Source organism: Gekko japonicus, unplaced genomic scaffold (genome assembly GCF_001447785.1).
Source record: "Gekko japonicus isolate JY-2015 unplaced genomic scaffold, Gekko_japonicus_V1.1 scaffold1260, whole genome shotgun sequence".
NCBI classification, from domain to species: Eukaryota; Metazoa; Chordata; class Lepidosauria; order Squamata; family Gekkonidae; genus Gekko; species Gekko japonicus.
This window is the reverse complement of record NW_015174310.1, coordinates 197,653-219,026: the sequence shown is the minus strand read 5'-3', so window position 1 is coordinate 219,026 and position 21,374 is coordinate 197,653. Positions and strand designations below refer to the sequence as shown.

The 21,374-nt window shown below is 47.9% G+C and overlaps 1 protein-coding gene across 1 annotated transcript in view; it reads left to right on the top strand.

Annotated features, from left to right (window-relative positions):
• The first annotated feature begins 6,148 nt into the window (after positions 1 to 6,148).
• CD36 (CD36 molecule) overlaps positions 6,149 to 21,374 on the top strand; it is a 100,115-nt gene continuing 84,889 nt past the window's right edge. The window contains 2 exon segments of the mRNA XM_015424134.1: positions 6,149 to 6,314; positions 21,004 to 21,259. Coding sequence (XP_015279620.1) covers positions 21,140 to 21,259 — 120 coding nt within the window. The 5' untranslated portion in view covers positions 6,149 to 6,314; positions 21,004 to 21,139.

Here is a 21,374-nt window from a genome sequence, read left to right as displayed (position 1 = left end):
GCGTTTCTCTTTCTCTTTCCTGCCTTGTTTAATTTCAAAAATGCTTCACTTAAAAAATAAAAGGAATGCTTTCCTACAAAATGGTCCCCTTCCATTGTGTCTGCCATTGCACAGCAAGCAGGAAGGTGCCTCTTAACTAGCCGAGCTAAAGAAGAACTGTGCTGTGTGCCTACCCAATGGCAACTTCCGTACTTCTCTGTTCAGTTTGTCACCTCTGTATGAACTGCTCTTGCGATCTTCTTTTTGTATGGACTTGTTCCTCTGGCACCTACTGGCAGGTGAGTGGCTAGCAAGTTTTGTTTCTTCTGCCTTCTCCAGTTCATCTTGTTTGAAGAGGTTTTTCCTGGTTACCTCCCAGCAGCCCCAGTGCAGCAGTGAAGAGCAATTGGCAGGCAAATAACAGTGCAATCCTATACTGGAATAACTTTGCATAAGCCCATTGATTTCAGTGGACTTAGACTGGTGTAACTCTGCATAGGATGGCACTGTAGGTCTGTCTCTGAGAGAAGCAGCACCCACATTCTCCTTGGAAAAAGGAATAAGATTGTAGGGAGTTTTGCTGATGGTTTATTAAATGACCAGTGAGGGAGGTTAAGGAAGGGGGAGGGGTCATGAATGATGTTAAGCACCAGGGAATGATGAAGCAAAACCCAGCAAATGATTGAAGGTACAGGCTGGGGTGGGCTGTACCGTGAAATACACTGTGGATCTTAACACTCTTAGTGGCCCCTTGTGTACCTGGAGGGAATGTACAAGGGAAGTGCAGAGGAATCTGTGTTCTCAAGCAAGCAGAACCAGTCAGTTGCTTTGATACTAAGTAAGCATCTGATCCTAAGGTATTTATGGGGAAGCTATTGCAGCAGTTTAGTGTAGTGCATAAGTGTGCGGACTCTAATCTGGGAGAACCGGTGTAACAGGCCGGATTAACCCCCCCCCCCGTAACAGGCCAGATTCACACACACACCCCGGCCAGAGTAACCCCGGGGTTGCTCTGGCCTAGCCCAGAGTAACCCCTGCCTGGCCAGGCCAGAGTAACCCAGGGGGTTAGTCCAGACTAACCCCTCCCAGACAAACCTCTGCCAGGCCTCACCAGAGTAACCCAGGGGGGTTACTCTGGGCTAGCCCATACTAACCCCCGCCTGGCCAGAGTGGTAAGTTATATGTCAGCTGAATCCAATCTCTTCTTCTTTTTAACTTCTTTTTTTAACTTCTTTTTAACTGTACACACAGAGTAACCCCGGGGTTACTCTGGCCGGGGGGTTAATCCGGCCTGTTACACAGGGCTTAATTCCCCACTCCTCCACTTGCACCTGGCTGGATGACCTTGGGCAAGCCATGGTTCTGATAAGAGCTGTTCTAGAAAAAGAGCAGTTTCTGTCAAGAGCTCTCTCAGCGCCACCTACCTCACATGGTGTCTGTTGTGGGGAGGGGAAGGGAAAGGAGTTTGTAAGATGCTCTGAGATACCTTTGGGTAGTAAAGGGCGGGGTATAAATGCAATCTCTTCTTCTTCTTCTAATTACGTTAAGTGATTTGCAAATGAAAATAAGTATTTGCATAAAGAGAGTTTGGCAGCTGTGAACAAATCTGTCGCAGAAGACGCGGCACTTCAGAGCTGAAAAACCTGGTGATGTTTGTGCTTCCCTCTCCTTAAAAAACAAAGACATGAAGTCTTGCCAGAATGTGTTTGCTGCGTATGGCACAAGATTCATATTAGCTCAAGGGCAGTAGGAAACACTTCAGTAACATTTTGGTAGCTTCTCCACCCAATCCCACCCCCCAAATTCATGTATGTTGTAAAAGTGTCTTTTGAGGATACACATGAAGCTGTCTTATACTGAATCAGGCCGTTGGTCCATCAAGATTAGTATGGTGCACTCTGACTGGGAGAGGCTCTCCAACGTTACAGGCAGAGGTCTTTCACATCACCTTTTACCTGATCATTTTAGCTGGAGGTGGTCGAGATGCCAGAGATTGTATCTGGGACCTTCTGCATGTCAAGCAGAGACTTGACCACTGTGCCACATTCCCTCCCAATCTATTCCAAGAGTGGTCCTACCAAAAGGTGGATCACTGCTTCGGAAGACCACTGGTGGCCAGGAACATGCTGAGCCAAGTGGCAAGCCTACACTCATTATCTTTGAGGCACAATTCTGAGTTAACCAGCATTGGCAGCAGTGCAGGGAGTGCCTGACTTGCTCCAGAGATGTTTTAACATCTCAGTCCATCCCTGATCCCCTGGGAAGCAGAGTGAGAAGAAGTGGCTCCATCAGAACCTCTGTTGCTGTGTCTCAGACCGAGAAAGCTTGTTCTGTCTTGCATCTTACCTTATGGCTTAAATGACTTACGCCATCAAGTGTATTTATTCTGCAGTACAGTTTAAAAACCACACTCATCTAAATTGCGGTTTACCATAACTTCTGACATTGGGGGTGGTGTCCAAAGTTGTTGTTTTTTTAATTTACAAAATTGCCCTATCACAGCTGTGCAGTAGCATCCAACAAGCCCCTTCTATTTGACTCCTCATGGTTCAGTTTTTGCATGCACGCAAAGGCTCCCCGCAAGGGAGGGGAGGGGACACGGTCTGCAGGGAGCTGGCTGGTTGGGCTGTGCCTAGGTGTTTATTAAAAAAAGAAAAAGGTAACAAGGGACAGTTAGGCACCCCCCCTGTCTTTCACTTTCTTCAAGCGTAAGCTTGGGGAAGGCGGCAGGAGCAGTTCCACAATGCGGGAGCTGCCATGGGCAAGGGGCAGCCACTACCAGTACTATGGCTCCAGACCAGGGGTCCACCTGGTAAAGAGCCGTCTCCCACAATCCATGGAGAGCAGATACTCTCCTGGCGTCTCCCTAGGGGAAGGGGTGACTGGGATTGGCACACGCACACACACACACACATCCCGATAGCTACCAGGGCTCGTTTTGTAGCAGGAACTCCTTTGCATATTAGGTGACACACCCCTAATGTAGCCAATCCTCCAAGATTTTACAGTAGACCCTGTAAGAAGAGCTCTGTAAGCTCTTGGAGGATTGGCTACATTAGGAGCATGTTGCCTAATATGCAAAGGAGTTCCTGCTACAAAAAGGGCCCTGGACAGCTGCTGCTTGGCAAACACGCTGGAGATACTACCACCACCACCACCCCCGCAGTTGCCCCTTCACTTAGGGAGACACCCAGAGAGTGCCTGCTGCCCGTAGAGCACAGGAGAGTTCTCTTTACCAGGCGGACCCCCGGTCTGAAGCCAGAGTGCCTGCATGCACCTGCTCTGGCTCTCTCACTCTCAGCCCACTCCCTCCTCTCCATGGCTGACTGGATCCTTCTCATTAAAGAGACATTTCCTTGCAAATAGAAATGCTTTGCTTGCTTGTGGGTTGCAATGCTGGAGAGGAGGGGAGTGGATGGAGAAAGAAGAAGGGGCACAGGGCTTTGGCAAGGAAGGGGAGCCCCCCTTCTCTCCCCCCTAAAGGGTCAGCAATTAGGACATGAGACAGGGCTTTGAAGAGGCATGCAGTGTTGCCTCTCTGGGCTGACACTGTCGCACACGCCTCCTCCTCCTCCTATGTGATCAAACAGCAGAGAGAAGAGCAAATGGAAGGGTTTTTTTTCTCTATCCCTTCCTCCCTCCCTCTTCCCCCTCGAAGAGGGAAGCCCAGGTGGGATTGTTCTTTTTAATTCCCCCCCCCCAGTTGTTTAAATTAAGCATGGAGCTTGTGCAGTGATGAAGGGTGGAGGATGGCGAAGGAACTCTGGCTAAGTTGCAGCTGGCTTGCCCCCCAAAGAAGGGTCCACCTCCTGCAGCCAGGAGTCATTCCTTTTCTTTTCTTTCTTTTTTTTTGTACAAACAGCTTGAATCTAGCACTAGATTTATCCCATTTGTAAAATAAAGAGGAGAAGGCAGCATGGAGCTGTGCTGGAAGGTGGCCATTGTGTCCTTGCATGCACAGTGAGCCTGGCTGGGCAGACCTCTCCTGCTGCCCAGTTTAAACAGGGTGGCATGAGACGGTGGCCCAGTCGGGCTTGCTGTGCCTGCAAGGACCTGATGGCTCCCGCCAGATGCAGCTCCACTGCTGCCTTCATGCCCCCCCCCCTGCTTCCAGGAGCAGCTTTGACTAAAAGTTTGCCCCATCATTTAAATTTCTTTATCCAGGTTCTAATATCCAGCTAATAGCTAATCCAGCTAATAGATGACTTAAGACATCTGGGAAGTCTAGCAAAATTTTAACACAATGCCAGACTTGTCCCCTTTGTAAAAAAAAAATGTAAAAGTTAAAAATGAGGGGGAAATGGAGCTTGTATGCCAATGAATGGGGGGAAGATGGTGGAAGGTGCAGAGTTGGAGGAATTACCTCTATGTGGGTGGAGAGTGGTCTCCGAGGGGCAGGAAAAGGGAGGTGGGGAAAATCCGTGGGGATGTGTCGGCTTATGAATTACTTCAGCTTGGAAGCGAAGCAAGGCAAAAGTCCGTAGCAAAAATGATTTTGGAAAAGTCGGGGATACAGCGAACTGAAAGCTGAGTGGGCAAAAAGGAATGCAGAAGCAGCAAGAAACCCCAACAGAAAGGCAAGGTGACAGCGGAAGAAAATGCAGAACAAAGTATAAAAGACGACAGTGATGCACAGAGAAAGCAGAGGAAATGATGGGTGCAGGAATAGCCTTCTTCACTTTGAGATGCAAGGCATGCCTCAAAACACTGAAATACCTTTTATTTCACTATTCATACCTGGCTTTCTGTTGATTTACAAAATTGGGAAGGTCCAGTTGCAAAGCTTATTCGCCGTCAGAGAAAGAGATAGCTAATAGCTGACTTAAGACATCTGAGAAGTTTCCTCTCTTACCCCTGTAACATGTTGGGAAAAGAAATGCCAGAAATGTTGCCCCGAGCGAATCTAAGCATGTTTGCCATTCTTTGGATGACAATCCCAGGACATCTAGCCAGCAGAGCTGGATTTGGGGGCAAAAGGTCAGAGCCTTGTACCAACCACCCTGGCTCAGCAAGGTCCCTTCCCCCCAAATGTAGTCTTGTCACTAGAGATGGGTGATCTTGGTTAAGTTCACTTCAGTCTTTATTCCTTCATTTACACCCCTTCAGTGCTTTCTGGGACTCTTGGCTCCTAGAATGCTTGTAATTACTGATGAAAGGGCACTCTAAGCCCATTGAATCTAGAGTCTAGAATTACCAGATTGCACCCCAAAAATGTTTTATTTCCCTTACCTTGTATACATGTCTAGCTGAGATGAGGTAGTGATTCCTGCAGCCCTTCATCTACAGGGGTCTCTGGCTGGGGTAAGTTTTGCTGAGGAATGTCTGGCTGAAAATTGACCAGGCCAAGGAGCTAAGATTCTGGGGGACAGGGCAGACTACGGTCTCAAGTTCTCAGATGTCTGGATGTGAGGGCAATCTGGCTGCGACATCTGTCACCCCATTGATTGCCCGGGTTGATTTGGCGGATCTGGCTGGCCAGGTGGGTGTCCCCTACCTCCCTCAGCACTCCATGTGTGTCCCTCCTGAAGCTGTGCACTTGGTGGAAGAGGACGACCATCCCACATAGGAGTGTACCGTTGTTTGGTCAAGGGTATGGATAGCTGTGCTCCCCTGCTAGAACCTCAAAACAAGCTCAAGTTCTCAGACTTCAGAGCCAGGATTAGCTAAGCCGTTCAGCACTGCACTAATCCTCCTCCGCATGGCTTGTACCTTCTGGTGGTCCCTCAGAATGGGAGCCTCACCAGGCACTTACAGTATTGTTACTAATGTGTAACCTGTCCTTGTACCTTTCATCATTGGAGAAAAACAATGTATGTTGGTTAAGCATTAGTTAAGCATTCAGATTAATTTTTTTTATCAAGGGCTTCATTTGACCAAAAGTGCCACACAATTGTTAAGTGTGATTAGTAAAGTTTCTTCACCCTTTCAAACCTGTTCTCCTGGATTGTAGGATAAATACCTGATACCTTAGCCTCCTACCAGTTCCCTGCTACTGTACTGGATTGAGAAAACCGTCTTAGTCTCCTCCTTGGGCTGGCACTGCTTACGAAGAGAAAGTAGGGAAAAGGGTTGGCTGTCCTGGGCTGTGGCAGTTCATCCTTATCTCTTGAGGCCATAAGGCACAGAGGCATTTATAAGCATCTACAACTGGCTTCTTTTTCCCTTCTGAGGCTGATGAAAGACCAACGGACTCTTGGAGGACTGGGGCAGACTACAGTGCCCTGGGTTGCTATAGGGTTGCTACAGCAACCTCATTTTCTTTGTAAATAAGGAGGCAACTTTGCTAGCTTTCTGCAACTCTACTGAAATCAGTTTGGTAGGACTACAAGGACCAGGTTTGTAGAACCTTCAGGCACTGATGATATAGGCCTCATATCTGTGTGGTAACTCTGCATTGATATTGACTGTCAGTGAGCTGTCTTGTCTGGGGAATGCATAAAAAACTGTTTAAAGCCCCATTTCTAATGTAAGTGGTAGAATTTTAGATCTCTTCCAAACTAGATATTAATTGTAGTGCTATGAATTTGAATGCCATTTTACAACATCTTTACTACTATTGTAAATAGGTGCACGGGGTTGAAATGTACTTGGATGTGATTTATGTTCCACTTAACTATTATTGTATATTGGGAAAGTAGTAGCTATTATTGTATATTAATTGTAGGAAGGGAGATGGGTTTTTTACTTGTGAAGATTATATTTTAATTAACTCATTATTCTTGAAATGTACCTGCATGACAAGGTAGTCAAACTTTCTTAAACTACGCTTACATCATAGTGTTTTGTAAAGTGAATAGGCATGTGATGTCACTGACACTATTATTTTTTATGTGGGATGTTGTTGTTTTTAATTTTTACATTGCAACATTAAGCACGCTTTCCTGAGAGAGGATCCCTTCTGAACTCTGTGAGACTTTCTTCTGAATGAAGATGTTTAGGATTGCGCTGTACAAAGTTTTATCCCTGGTTGATTTCTTTCTGTCCCCTCAACCTGGTTTGAAAGATGTGACTGGATTAGCAGTTGGGATGAAAACAGGATCTCTGCTGGTGTAGCTCTCCAAGTCAATTTCTGTCAGCTATATTTCTAGTCTTACATGGCAAAGACTGGTCCTTTCTGCATTTGCCTGCCACTCCGGATTTCCTCAGTGTTCGACTTGAGGCAATTATATGTCCATGGCAAAACAGCATCCAAATAACCCAGGGCAACAGCAGGCTGAAACTGGGCCGACCACTGAAGAGAGGTAATGTAATTCAGAATGGGGGGGACCCAGAATAAAAAGAAGGTTGAACTCAATTTTAGTACAGAATTGGGGGGGGGGGCTGAATTAAAAAGAAGATTGAATTAGTTTTTAGTGCAGAATCGCTTGGAGGACATTGTGGTGAATATGGATTAAAAAGAGAGTGCAGGAAGGGCCACAGTCTAGGGGGTGATAATCAAAGGCTCTCTGAGGTGGGCAAACCCCAGCATGTGAGCAGAACCTTGGCAGAGCAGACTCTTTTGCTGATTCTGTACCCCAGTGACTGAGTTGAGCCCCTGGGCTGGTGATGTGGGTGGAAGAAGGCAATGGGCATAGTTTATGGGCATAGCTTTTCCCTGTTGTCACCTCCCAGACTTGGGCCACTGCCAGGCCAGCTGGATCCATGGGCAGAAGTGAACCCCTGGGTTCCAAGGTGAACCTGGGTTTAGATATTGTGTGGTACGAAATATAAAAATTATATTCAAAAAGTAAGAGCTTGATTGGAGAGAAATCAATAGGGCAAAATTGTTTGTGGCATCTTCCTGAATTTTTCTGTCCAGATTTATAGGATTCATCCTTGTTGTTGTTCAGTCGCACAGTCGAGTCCGACTTTCCGCAACCCCATGGACCAGATCCCACCAGGCCTTCCTGTCTTCCGCCGTCCTCTGAATCTTGCTCAATTTCATGTTTGTTGCATCTATGACACTGTCTAACCATCTCATCCTTTGCCATCCCCGTCTTCTTTGACCTTCAATCTTTCCCAGCATCAGGGTCTTCTCCAGTGAGTGCTCCCTTCTCATTTGGTGGCCAAAGCATTTGAGCTTCAGTTTCATTATCTGGCCTTCCAGGGAACAGTCAGGGTTGATTTCTTTTAGGATTGACTGATTTGATCTTTTTGCAGTCCCAGGGATTCTCAAGAGTCTTCTCCAGCACCATAGTTCAAAAGAATCTATTCTTCGGCGCTCGGCCTTCCTTATAGTCCAACTCTTGCAGCCATACATGACTACTGGGAATACCATTGTTTTGACCATGCGGACTTTTGTTGGCAGGGAGATGTCTCTACTTTTTATCATGCTGCTTAGGTTCGCCATCGCTTTCCACCCAAGAAGCAGGCGTCTTTTAATTTCATGGCTGCTGTCACAGTCTGCGGTGATCTGTGATCCCAGGAAAGTGAAGTCTGTCACTACTTCCACGACTTCCCCTTCTATTTGCCAAGGAGTGATGGGGCCGGATGCCATGATCTTAGTTTTTTTGATGTTGAGCTTCAAGCCCACTTTTACGCTCTCCTCTTTTACCCTGAGCAAGAGGCTCTTAAGATCCTCTTCACTTTCTGCCATTAGAGTGGTATCGTCTGCATATCTGAGGTTGTTGATCTTTTCCCCAGCAATCTTAATTCCCACTTGTGATTCATCCAGGCCAGCATTTCGCAAGGTGACAATATACATCCTTCATCCTACAGTTTCTGCAAAACCCCTTGAATTTTGTATAGATTTTTAAAACCCATCATCATACCTTGAAACTACAGCAATGAAGATAGCATCTGGCAGCTTAAAATGTTTGTTTTTAGGATCAGAATTTCTTATTTTTCTGCAACAGTATGTAAAATGAAATGGTGTCTGTCCTTTTAAATCAATGTTTAAAACATAAATATTATAGTGAATAATACTGAACTAGGGACATGGTTTGGGAAGAAGGATTGATAAATTTTGGTCTAAGAAAAGCATAGTTCTCCGGTGGTCCTGGGAGTGGGGCAGTCCTTACTCTTGGGAATAGGCCAGGTCTACCAAGATAGTGAAGGGGGTGGGTAGACCTGCTCTCCAGAGGCCAAGTCAACCAATATAGACAGGGAGGGAGGGAGAGAAAGAGGGGGTGAAGGAGGGGGGCAACAATGCAGAGAGATGGAGAGAATGGAAGGAGGGGAGGGAGAGAATGCAAGGAGATGGGAAGGAAGGAAAGAAGGAAAGTAGAGAATGGAATAGAAGTTAAAGAAAGGAAGGGAATAGAGAGAAGAGGCAGAGGTCCCGGGAAGAAGGAAAGGTAGGGAGGGCATTTCTCGAGTCGGCGTCTCCCCACCTGGCTGGCGCCGCCGCTGCTGCTGCTGCTGTGGGCGAGTGGGGAATGGCATTGCGGGGGCGCAGGTGGCATCTCCCCACCAGCCCGGCTGCCTTCTCCCATCCGTCTGGCTCACCGGGCAGGCAGGAGAAGGTGGGGCAGTCGTGTGGCCTCAGAAGTGAGGCTGGGTGGTGGTGGGTGGTCTCTCCCCTTGCTGGGCGGCCTCTCCCCTTGCTGAGCCCTTGCTGAGCCCTGCCAGGGCTGGTGGAGGGTGCTTGGCCGGCGCAGCTGCCTCCGTTGTCCACGAGGCCAGCCAGGGCCACCCCCCAGGAGGGCCCGCCACCTCCATGGGCGAGGCCGGGCCGGGCCACGGGCATTCTTCGCAAAAGGCAGGGGGGTGAGGCACTGGCGGCGAGGCCCGACAGCACTCGCCGGCCCCCATAGGGCTCCGAGGGGTCTCTGAAGCCGGGGGGGGGCGAAGTCAGGCCGGACGCTGCTTGCCCCTCCCAGAGGTTTCTCAGGAGCCCAAGAAGCCGGGGGGGACAGCTGAAGACGGGCTGGTGGTGGTCAGTGCGCCACCGGCAGAGAGGCCCCATGGAAGACAGGTGAGTGAAGGGGGGGGCTCTTCAGCTCACACCCGGCTGGGACGCTGCCGCAAGTCAGCAACCTCGCAGTGTGGTGCGACGGCGGTAGGGGTGGGTGGGCGAGGGAGTGCCTGAGTAGGCCTCCCGGCGTCCAGCTGCAGGAGCGGCTGAGTGGGGAAAGGTAGGATGGGGGCATCTGGTGTTCTCTGCCAGGCCGTGGCCGCCTCGGCGTGGACGGTGGGTGGAGGCCTTCCCTCCCCCCGGCAAATCTCCTGTCCCGCCCGTCTTCTGGCTGCAGTGGGGTGAAGACGACTGTGGCAGCTCCATCGGGCTGTGATCCCCGGCCAGTGGAGCGTCTGTCCCGTCCAGGCACTCCAAGGTGAATGAGACCTCATCCCTCCCCTCCCAGCCACCCAGCCAATGGCACCCCAGTAGTCCTGAGGGAGCCAGCCATCCTAGCCAGCATCTTCTGACTGGCAGTTCTTGCGGCCAAACACTGTTGGTGCGCATCGAATGTTGGAGGCGACTATGGCTTTATATATAAGGGACAGATAGTTCTTGGTCAAAAATATATATATCACCCCATGCATCTGAATAGTACTATCTCAGTCATGGAGCCCCTCCATCTTTTTTTAGTTTTCTGTCCAAGATAGCATTGAAATGGAACCTTGGTCTTGTGTTGTTTACTCAGTTTGTCAGTGTGTATCTACTCTGTTCCACTAAAAGTACTTTAGGAAGTACCGTGAATGTCATGGGAAGCAATATACTGGTGATATTGAGCCACAGTTGGGACACATACCTCACAGGGTGTCTGTTGTGGGGAGGGGACGGGAAAGGATTTTGTAAGCTGCTCTGAGATACCTTTGGGTAGTGAAGGGCGGGGTATAAATCCAATCTCTTCTTCTGCTTCTTCTAATTACGTTAAGTGATTTGAAAATGAAAATAAGTATTTGCATAAAGAGAGTTTGGCAGCTGTGAACAAATCTGTCGCAGAAGACGCGGCACTTCAGAGCTGAAAAACCTGGTGATGTTTGTGCTTCCCTCTCCTTAAAAAACAAAGACATGAAGTCTTGCCAGAATGTGTTTGCTGCGTATGGCACAAGATTCATATTAGCTCAAGGGCAGTAGGAAACACTTCAGTAACATTTTGGTAGCTTCTCCACCCAATCCCACCCCCCAAATTCATGTATGTTGTAAAAGTGTCTTTTGAGGATACACATGAAGCTGTCTTATACTGAATCAGGCTGTTGGTCCATCAACCATCCAGCCACCCAGGCAGTGGCACCCCAGTAGTCCTGAGGGAGCCAGCCATCCCAACCAGCATCTTCTGACTGGCAGTTCTTGCAGCCAAACACCGTTGGTGCGCATCGAATGTTGGAGGCGACTATGGCTTTATATATAAGGGGACAGATAGTTCTTGGTCAAAAAAAATATATCACCCCATGCATCTGAATAGTACTATCTCAGTCATGGAGCCCTGCCATCTTTTTTTAGTTTTCTGTCCAAGGTAGCATTGAAGTGGAACCTTTGTCTTGTGTTGTTTACTCAGTTTGTCAGTGTGTGTCTACTCTGTTCCACTAAAAGTACTTTAGGAAGTACCGTGAATGTCATGGGAAGCAATACACTGGTGATACTGAGCCACAGTTGGGACGCATAGGGGCAAGAGTTCATTTCCTGTTTTATGACCACTTAAAGAGTTGAAAAGAGATTTGATTACATTTACATAGTAAATTTCAAAGCAGGCAGGCGAGAACATGGAACTAGGACACATTGTTCATGTAGCAAAACAATGACCTTAATGATTATGTTTACAAAGATACTGCCTCTTTCCATGCAACAAAATGCATAATCAGGAGCATCTTAATTTGTGTTGCCTGTTTGTTGTGATTTTGAAGGGTAGGTTCAGTAACCAGAGCTGGTTGTGCCTCTGTGTTAAAGGGCATCTGGCATGCAAAGGAGCTTCCCTTTGTTTCCCTAACACTTATCTTAGTTGGATCAGAAACTGGACCCCTGCCACACACACATACTCAAAGCAACTCTTGGTAATAGGGTTGGGTTTTTTAAGCAGTGTAAAAATAGCTATGGAACAGCAATATATGGTCAGCATTTTTTTCCTGGTAATAAATGGAGAAGTGGAGTACATAAAGCCATTTACCCCCTGACGGTCACAAACGAGGATGTGGTCCCTCTGGTGACATAGATGAATCCTCTGTTATCTGTAGAGGTAAGACAGTCCTAATTTTTTTGCTGAATTTTGTCCCCAAATATCCAGTGGCTGGGAAACAGAGAGGCTTCTGGGATTGTGAGTGTCCTAGAATATATCATTGCAAGGAGAATGCATATATGTCTAATCCTCCTTAAGAAATAGATGCTTTTGGCTACTTAAGTTGCTTAGTATGCTTCCGCCATAATGATACTTGATTTCCTTGGGGATTAGGTGATTGGGAGAAATTAGTTTCACTTGTGGTGAAAAATGAATCTATTTCCAAAAATAATCCTCTCAAAGCTGATGAGTAATTTTCTATGAATACTCAAATGCTTGCCCATGATTCAAGGCAAGGATACCTGTACTTTAACATCCTAGGGCATCTGAATCCATTCTTGGCTTATTTGTTGTTATGGAGGGCATCTGTAAATGGAGAGCTCTCATTCTGTGCCCCTGCCAAAGTAAGAGACGGTGCCTTGTCTGATTGTCTGGAATTTGAGTAGCAGAATTGAGTAGCAAAATTCAGCATATTTCTAAATGTTTTTGTTTCTGGCGCCATTTTAGAATTCACAATGAAAAGGCCGTACTTTGTAAATGCTTGACTAACAGCAACAGGAGATCAGGGTTTTTAGACCTCAACTAGAGCAGAAGAAGGAATTTTGATAAATTATTGCAGAGGTGGAAGGATTAATATTGCAGCTCAGGATTAATATCCACCCCCCCTCTGATAAAAAGGCCTCCATCCAAGAACCTGGAGAGCTGCAGCCAATCTGAATAAGCCATACTGACCTTGATACACTAATTATATAATTCAGTATGAAGCAGATTCATCTGTTCACAAGCTTGTTGTGAGGCAAAATAATGAGTGGAGTAGGCACCATGGATGCTCCAAATTTCACAGGGTGGAAGGGGATGAGAGAAACAGACTATTAGGATTAAATGCATTTTATAGATATAATGAGATCTGGTGTGACGTGTGAGAAACTCCCTGGTTAGAGTTTCGTTTCTCATGAATTACTGAGATGGCTTTAAAGCAGGTCACTCTCACTCCAGGCCTCCCAACTACCCTATTATGGACCTGTATTACAGGGTGGCTGTAGAGGTTGCCATAAGAGAATGTGTGTTTCATTTTCTATAGACTGTAATGTCCATATTGAATGTTATCAGGTGACATTTTCTGTAAGAGCTTCTGCAGAACTTCTTTTTGCTGAGAACTTCAATGGAGTGTGCTTTCTGGAGCTCACAATATTTTGAATTGATGCTCTCCTCTCCCTAACGGTAATCTGCTTTCAAAGTACAATTACAATTACAAAGGGTCTCTTAGTGACCTTTGACAACTGTTATCAATAACCTTGTTGCTATCTGAACAGATAGACTGGGCTATTCTTGTGTAAGAGGTTGTTGTATAACTCGGGCAGAAGTCTCCCGACTAATTGCAGGAACTTTCTTATAGTTGCAAAAGCAGAGGATTGTCCTTTAATAGCTAGCTATTCCCTGTTGTAAGAATTGACCCTTGAAGAGGACTTGGACTTGGGGTTGTGTTGACGTTGTTTACTTGATAATGGCATGAACTGCTGTTGACCTCACCTGTGGATCAGATCTGCTTGCTTCTGCTGACAGCTCAATAAGGTAGTCTGGGTCACAATTTAAAGGCGTTCCCTCTGATCACGTCCAGATTAGATTACTTTAACAAGAGGAAGCCGCAAAGACTTGTCGGCAGCATATCATTTTCCCCTTCCCCACTATTTCCTCTTTCCCTCCCATGAAAGCCCCCACAGCTTCTCCCCTTCTGCTAGCTTCTCTCCTTCCCCCCCAAACAGCCAACATAACTTTATCTGTCCCTCTATCTTGAGTCCCCCCATGCAGCCTCTACCTAGGGAAAACTATGACCCAATTGTGTGGTGCCAGCCACCAGGCCAGGCCCACTTGCATGGCAGGGAGCCCACAAGTACTTGGGAGGGGAACATCACTTTCCCTATATCCCCCTCCCTACATTATTTCCTCCTTCCCTCAGACCTGTGATTCCCATATCCTCTCACCTTTCCCTGCCTCATTTTCTTCTTCTCAGCCATTCACCAACCTATCTTTTAACTGTTTCCTCTCTTCATTTATATTTATTATATTTATTTACACTCTATCTTTCTCTTAAGTGGGGACCAAAGCAGCTTAAATCATTCTCCTCTTTTTGATCTTCACAACCAGGGGTCATTTCGTAGAAAAAGAGCTAGGGGAACTCATTAGCATAACTCATTAGCATATGCCACACCCCCTGACATCAGGGGCCTGGCGGTGGACCTGCAAGGCCAGCGGGAGTGCGAGGAAGCCCCACCAAGGCCCTCCGTGGCCCCAGGCAGGCAGGGGTGGGGAGAGGCGGGGAGGAAGCAACTTACCCTCTCTCTTCTCCTGCCTCCTCCTGGCTGAATGAGGGCTGGAAGCGGGGCGGCCGGAAGCAGGGGGCAGGGCTTCATCATGTGCCCCGCCCCTCTGCACCTCACCCGGGGAACTGCATTCCCCCGCGTTCCCCCCCGAAATGACCTCTGTTCACAACAACCCTTTGAAGTAGGTCAGGGTGAAAGTATGTGACTGGCCCCACATCATCTAGTGTGCTTTTCTGGCAGGCTGGTGATTTGAACCTGAGTCTCCCAGGTCCTACTCTGAAACTCTAACTGTTACACCACATTGGCTTTCATAGGGTGGCTGCTGTTGAACAGTAGCAAGCAGCTAGACCTAGCTGAGCCATGGAAGTCAGGTAGCATCAAGTCACCCAGTAGCTGTTACCAGGCCTGACCCCAGTGAGTCCTCCCTGAAAGTGCAAAAAAAAAAAAAAGCCCAGCCCACTCCCCCTGCCTTTTACTGAGAGAAACCAAGCCTATATGTCTGGTGGCCTAGCAACAGCCACTGAGGGCTTCTGTTTGTTAAAACTACAGGCATAATCATTTGGGGTTTTTTTTTTACCACAAATGTTTTCAGTGGGTTTTTTTTTTAAGATTTCAGATTTTTCTGCAAACCTGGAGCTCTTTTCACATTATAGAAAGCAGTTTGCAACCAGAGCTTGGCTCCTAGGAACAATAGGGACTAGGACCCTAAGCCTCCCAGTTAGCACCTATAGGAACTGTGGCGGGAAGTTCAAACCCTCCAATGGGACTTGTAGTAGGGTTGCCAAGTCTGGGTTGGAAAATACCTGGAGACTTTGGGGGTGGAGCCAGGAGAGGGTGTGGTTTGGGGAGGAGAGAGGCCTCAACATAATACAATGCCATAGAGTCCACCCTTCAAAGCATCAATTTTCTCCAGGGGAGCTGATCTCTGTCGGCTGGGGATCAGTTGTAAAAGCGGGAGATCCCCAGGCCCCACCTGGAGGCTGGCAACCCTAACTTGTAGGTGTGCATCAGGGACTGTATATAGTTTGCCGTGGCGGCCGTTTGTGGTTGTTCTGTTATGTAGCAGTAAAATATGAACTGATAATCACACAGTATCCAGTTCTTCATGCGTCAAACCTACTACACAACAGAGCTACACGAGATGACCAATGGGGGGGGGGGCAAGGAGGCAGCAGCCTACCAAGCACATGGAAAACAATTGGGGAACACATTTTTGCCCCTTTTTACCCTTTTGGGGGTTGTTTTTCTCAGAAATATCTTTGTGGTGGGGGTTGATGTCATGGTAGGAATGTACTCCCCTTATTTTGGGTTTCTTGGTGCAGGGGCTTGGCCTGGGCATTGAATTTTTTTGGGGGGTGCAGGGAATACTTTTTTAAAAACAAAATATTTCTCACTTATGTTACATTTAAGAACTGGGACATAACTACATATTCAAAAACACATCCGAGCAATCAGATATTAAACAAGTTCATGTGAACCAATTTTCTAGAGCTTATATTGTGAGAAGTTAAATAACCTAATACAGGAAACCACCTTTCTACAAATGTGAAGTATATTTCCATAGTGGGTGGGAGTGTGGCTAAACTCATTAGGGAGGCTGGGCCAGCAGCGTTGCTAAGGTGATCCTGCTGGGGTGGTCTCTGTGATGGATTAAAGTACCTTGGCCCTGCTCCTACACCTGACAAACACCTGCCTGTCTGATGTAAGGGGGAGATTGTATTTAAAGGCATCTAGGAGGCTGGGCCAGAAGCAGCGCTAAGGAAATCCTGCTGAGCAAGCGTCCCCAACAGCTTTAAGGACTCCATGCCCAGTCCAACCCTTGACAGTCCGTTGTTGGTCACAGGACCGTCTCTCCCGCTAGGCCAACTAGGCACTCGCCTAGAGCGGGAGACCCTGGATGGGGGCTAAGGAGTGCTGCCAAGAGGGGGTAAAGGGCTGCGTGGTCCCGGGGTGCGCCGAGGCGGAGGGCTGGCTGGCTGGCTCAGGTGCCAGCAGAAAAAAAGTGTTGCAGCCTCATGTTTGCGCACTGGGTAGTTTGCGCACTGGCTGGCAGAAAGAAAGCGCAAACTTGAGGCCACGGCTCTTTCTTTCTGCCGATGGCTGAGCCACCAGCCAGCCCTCCGCCTCGGCGCGCCCCAGGACCACGTGGCTCCGGGACCTCTTGGCAGCACTCCTTAGCTGCTGCTGCTGCTGCCACCCGAGTGCCCACGGCGGGAGGAGGTAGATGGGCGAGGGGGGAAAGGGCTGTGCGGTCCCAGGGTGGAGGGCTGGCTGGCTGGCTGAGGCGCTGGCAGCAGGGCACACTTACCTCCTGCCTGGCAGCACCTGCAGCAGCTCTGGTGGCCTTGGCTTCCCCGGCAGGCAGCGGCAAGTGCGGCCCGGGCGCGGGCTCCCCTCTTCATGCGCCCACTCTGCTGGAGCCTTTCCCCGCCGGCCATGGGTCGCTGGAGAGGGTCCGGGCAGGCGGGAAGGATGCGGAGGGATGCGGAGGGGAGCCTCGGGGATTGGCGCTGGATTATGGTGGGGGGGAGGCAAACTTCGGCGCCCCCATCCAGGGCCTCCCGCTGGGTTCCCAGTGAGGCGATCTCCAGGCCCCACCGGGAGGTTGGCGCCTGCAGCCTTGTCTAGGGTGCAACCTCACCTCGGGCTGGCCCCGGTTGGTCAGGTGCAGGAGAGGTAGCATGTTTGAAGGCATCGGGGAGGCTAGGCCAGCAAGATTTCTAAAGCAATGCTGCTTGGGCAGCCTCCCTAATGGTTTTCAATGCTCTGCCCCTGCTCCTGTACCTGACAGACAACCGCCTGTCAGGTGGATGAGGGGTGGGTGGGAGTGTGTCTAAAGCCATTGGGGAGGCTGGCCCAGCAGCATTGCTAAGGTTTTTCTGCTCTGGTGGCGTCCTTGATGGATTAAAGTATTTTGGCGCTGCTCCTACACCTGACAGACACCTGCCTGTCTGGTGGAGGGGGGAGTGTGTTTAAGGCATCAGGGAGGCTGGTCCAGCAGCAGTGCTAAGGGAATCCTGCTGAGGAAGCCTCCCCAGTGGCTGTAAGCATCCCACCTCCTCTCTGGTTTGGTGTAGTGGTTAAGTACACGGACTCTAATCTGGGAGAACCGAGTTTGATTCACCACTCCTCCACTTGCCACTGCTGGATGACCTTGGGCAAGCCATAGTTCTGTCAGAACTGTCCTTGAAAGGGTAGTTCTTGAAAGAGCTCTATCTGCCCCACCTACCTCATAGAGTGTCTGTTGTGAGGAGGGGAAGGGAAAGGAGTTTGTAAGCTGCTCTGAGACACCAAGTGAAGGATGGGATATAAATCCAATCTCTTCTCTTCTTCCTCCTACACCTGACAGTCAGCTGCCTGTCCAGAGTAGGAGGGGGAGGCGTATTGCAAGCCATTGTGGAGACTGGGCTGTCAGGATCGCTAAGGCGTTACTGCTGGGGTGAGTTCCCTGATGGCTTTAAGTACCCTGCACCTGCTGCTGCGCCTGACAGACAGTGGCCTGTCAGGTGTAAGAGGGGGGGGGCATGTTTGAAGCCATCAGGGAGGCTGAGCCAGCAGCATTACTGCACCTCAGATAGTTGGCCATTCCTGATTTCCTCAACTGTCATTAGCTCTATACAGTCTCCTGTGACTGTTTTTTTTAAACTTCAGAACACTGAGCTCTGCAGCTGACTAATCAGAGAGTGGGGGTGCAAGGAGGCAGCAGCCTGGCAACCAGATAGGAAGCAATGGGTGCTTTTACCCCTTTTGAACCCTTTAGGGGTCGAATTTCTAAAAATCCTTCTTTCATGAGCATCTATGTCATGGTAGGAGTGTTCTCCCCGAATTTCATGTTTGGTGTGAGAGCCAATTTGGTGTAGTGGTTAAGTGCACGGACTCTGATCTGGGAGAACCGGGTTTGATTCCCCACTTCTCCACTTGCACCTGGCTGGATGACCTTGGGCAAGCCATAGTTCTGATAAGAGCTGTTCTTGAAAAAGAGCAGTTTCTGTCAGAGCTCTCTCAGCCCCATCTACCTCACAGGGTGTTTGTTGTGGGGAGGGGAAGGGAAAGGAGTTTGTAAGCCGCTCTGAGACACCTTTGGGTAGTGAAGGGCGGGGTATAAATCCAATCTCTTCTTCTTCTTCTAGGTCCAAAGGTTTGGCCTGAGCATTGATTTTACAGTGAGGGGACTTTCTTTTATATAGATATAGATATATAGATATAGATAGATAGATATATTATTCTTTTAGTCATTGCTCAAGATCATCTAAACATAGGAGCTCTGAAAAAGAAAGGAAAGTTACATCCTAATTGTTATACCACACTAGTTCATTAAACAGCTAGGGTCTTGCTGTTGCCCCCATACACACACTCACTAAAACAAGGTGGGTCTTATATTGCCCAGATCTTTCTACTTTCTGATAGTAACATTTATAGAACCTTTCTAAGCTGAACTGAGGGTCTCTCTGAAGGCCTCTTTGAGGAAGCACATATTTAATGTCCCTTCCTGTTGGCATGTTTAAGAGTCACATGAGAATGAAGGGAAATAAACTATTAATTGCAAGAATGCCTGACCTTTCTGGATGACATTTCACCTGAAAAAGCTTGTAAGAAATGAGGCTCTGCTGGCCATCGGGACAGTCATTCTTCAGCAAAATATAGTAGTTTGACTCTCTTCAATTCTGCAAGATTACTCAGCTCTTTTATTTATTTATTTTGAGTATTTAAATATATACATAAAAATCCTTGCCCAGAGTTTTTTTTTAATGTCGTTTAGTCACAGGCTGGATTTTTCCACTGCTTATTGCATGGATTCATGTAAATTAAAAAAAAGGATGGCAATGAATCTGTGGCTGTGACAAAAAGCAAAGTTTGCCTCAAATGACTCCTCATAATGTTTCTAACAGCCTTGCTCAGTCATAGCCTGAACCTGACTGCTGTACAGACCCTGATTTGTATGTGTCTAGCAATTATTTATATTTTGAAATGCAGGATTAAAACTGGGTTTGTGCGTGCACGTGCATACACACACACAGTGAAATACTTCTCTTCCAGAGCCTGAGGACAATTTCTGAGATCAGTTCAAGTGTGTGTCACAGGCCCCGTTCATACGAGGGGTTTTGGTCCGGGAGCGAGACAGAATGGGGGCAGATCAAAGGGGCACGATCCCACGGCAACATCTGGGAATCGTTGCCTGTCCGTCCCCGATCTGTCTCTTCCACGCAAAAACCCGCTCTAAAAAGAACCCACCTACCTGGGTGGTTCATACAAAGTGGAGCGGCTCAAAAACCAGCCGTGGGATCGGCCGCGCGTCCTTGCAGCGGCACATCCCGGCCTCTGGCCAAAACTGCGCATGCTTGAGCATGCGCAGTTCGGCAGCCTCCCCCTTGCCTCTGACACTTCCTCCCTGGCATGTGATCGTGCCGGGGAGCAACAGCGCGCGGTGCACGGGATCCGTGGGATCCCACCCGCGCGTATCTTTTTTGATGCGGCTCTCTCTAGCCGCGCTTTGCCTCGTGTTTTCCCTGCCGTGTGGCAGGGGCCAAAGTAGGGTTTTTACTGCAGATGGATTCTTGCAGGAAAATCCACGACTTTGATCTTCAAGACCTGTTGGCTGCACAATTTTCAAAGGGTGAAGGCTAATGGGATGCTTTTAAATGATACATACAGTAATGTGTTTGGGTACTATCACAGCTATGAGGCAAATAGGAGAATCACAAAGTCTACCTGCCATGCATTATACCCAGAGGCAGAATTCAGGGAAGGCCCAGCCTATCTAGTTGTTACCCCAGGCTCATTTTCCCTTTTGTGTTCATTTCTCAATATTTCACTTTTTACTTTTAATAGAAAACCATTTAAATATTCAGGCAATTAAATTTCAGTTTATTTTTATGCCAGTCAAAAGACAGATGCACGGCACTGGACAGGCTACAAAATTATTGGTGTGGTATATTTTTCTATGTCTTGTTTTTACTTTGGTAACACATTGCCATTGTCTGAATGCTGGCAGATTGGTGGGATGGGAGTCAGGGGTGGCTTCACCTAGAATTCTACCCTGGCCCATAGCATTTTATCTTGAAGAAGCTGGGCTCTGGAGACTTAGGTTCTTCGAACTGGCCAATGGTGGAGATTCAAACCTTCTATGAGCCAGGTCCCATGTGGTACAGCCATCAGTGGATAGACGACAGTAGCACCAGACAAATGGCTTGCACATGTGAATTAGCCATTATGGCTCAAACAGCCGCAGCAGAACCTGCACCATGATTTTCAGAGGTGCTCCCTCATTCAGCAGTCAGCCAATCCAAACATTTAGCATTCATGTATGTGTGAACTTAGCCCTGAGGCTAACATTGTTTGGATTAGTTTTCCGTATTTTGATTTCTGGATATGCTCTGCATGACAGTACCTGTAAGTATTTTACCTGTCATGACACTTGTCTTGTTTCATGCTAAAAAAAAGTCCATGGACAGTTTGTTTGAGATAATCTAATTGCTACCAAAGATAATGGAAAGTTTGTGTGCCATTTAAGCTCTTGCCCGTGCTATTGCTCATACTGTATCTTGTACTTTGATCTCTTTGGAAAGTGTGCTTAGGTCTCCAGTTTGAGAATCTCCGGCCCGCTCTGCTGGTGTCTGTGCATCAGAACAAGAAAGCTCAGAGAAAATCCCTGAGAGCAGAAGAGGCTTCACCTTTGACCTTGGCCTGCCTTCAAGGAAGAGAATGGGCTGTGACCAGAACTGTGGTCTGCTGGCTGCTGCAGTCATTGGTGCCGTTCTGGCTATGCTTGGAGGTGCCCTGATACCAGTTGGAAACCTTTTCATTGAGAAGACCATAAAAAAGGTATTTTTAAAAAAAATGAATTCCCTTTTTTTGTAACCAGCGTAACCAACAAACACATCAGACCTTTTTATGTTTATGTGAATGATGATGTATAAATGATGAGGATAATGCCTCT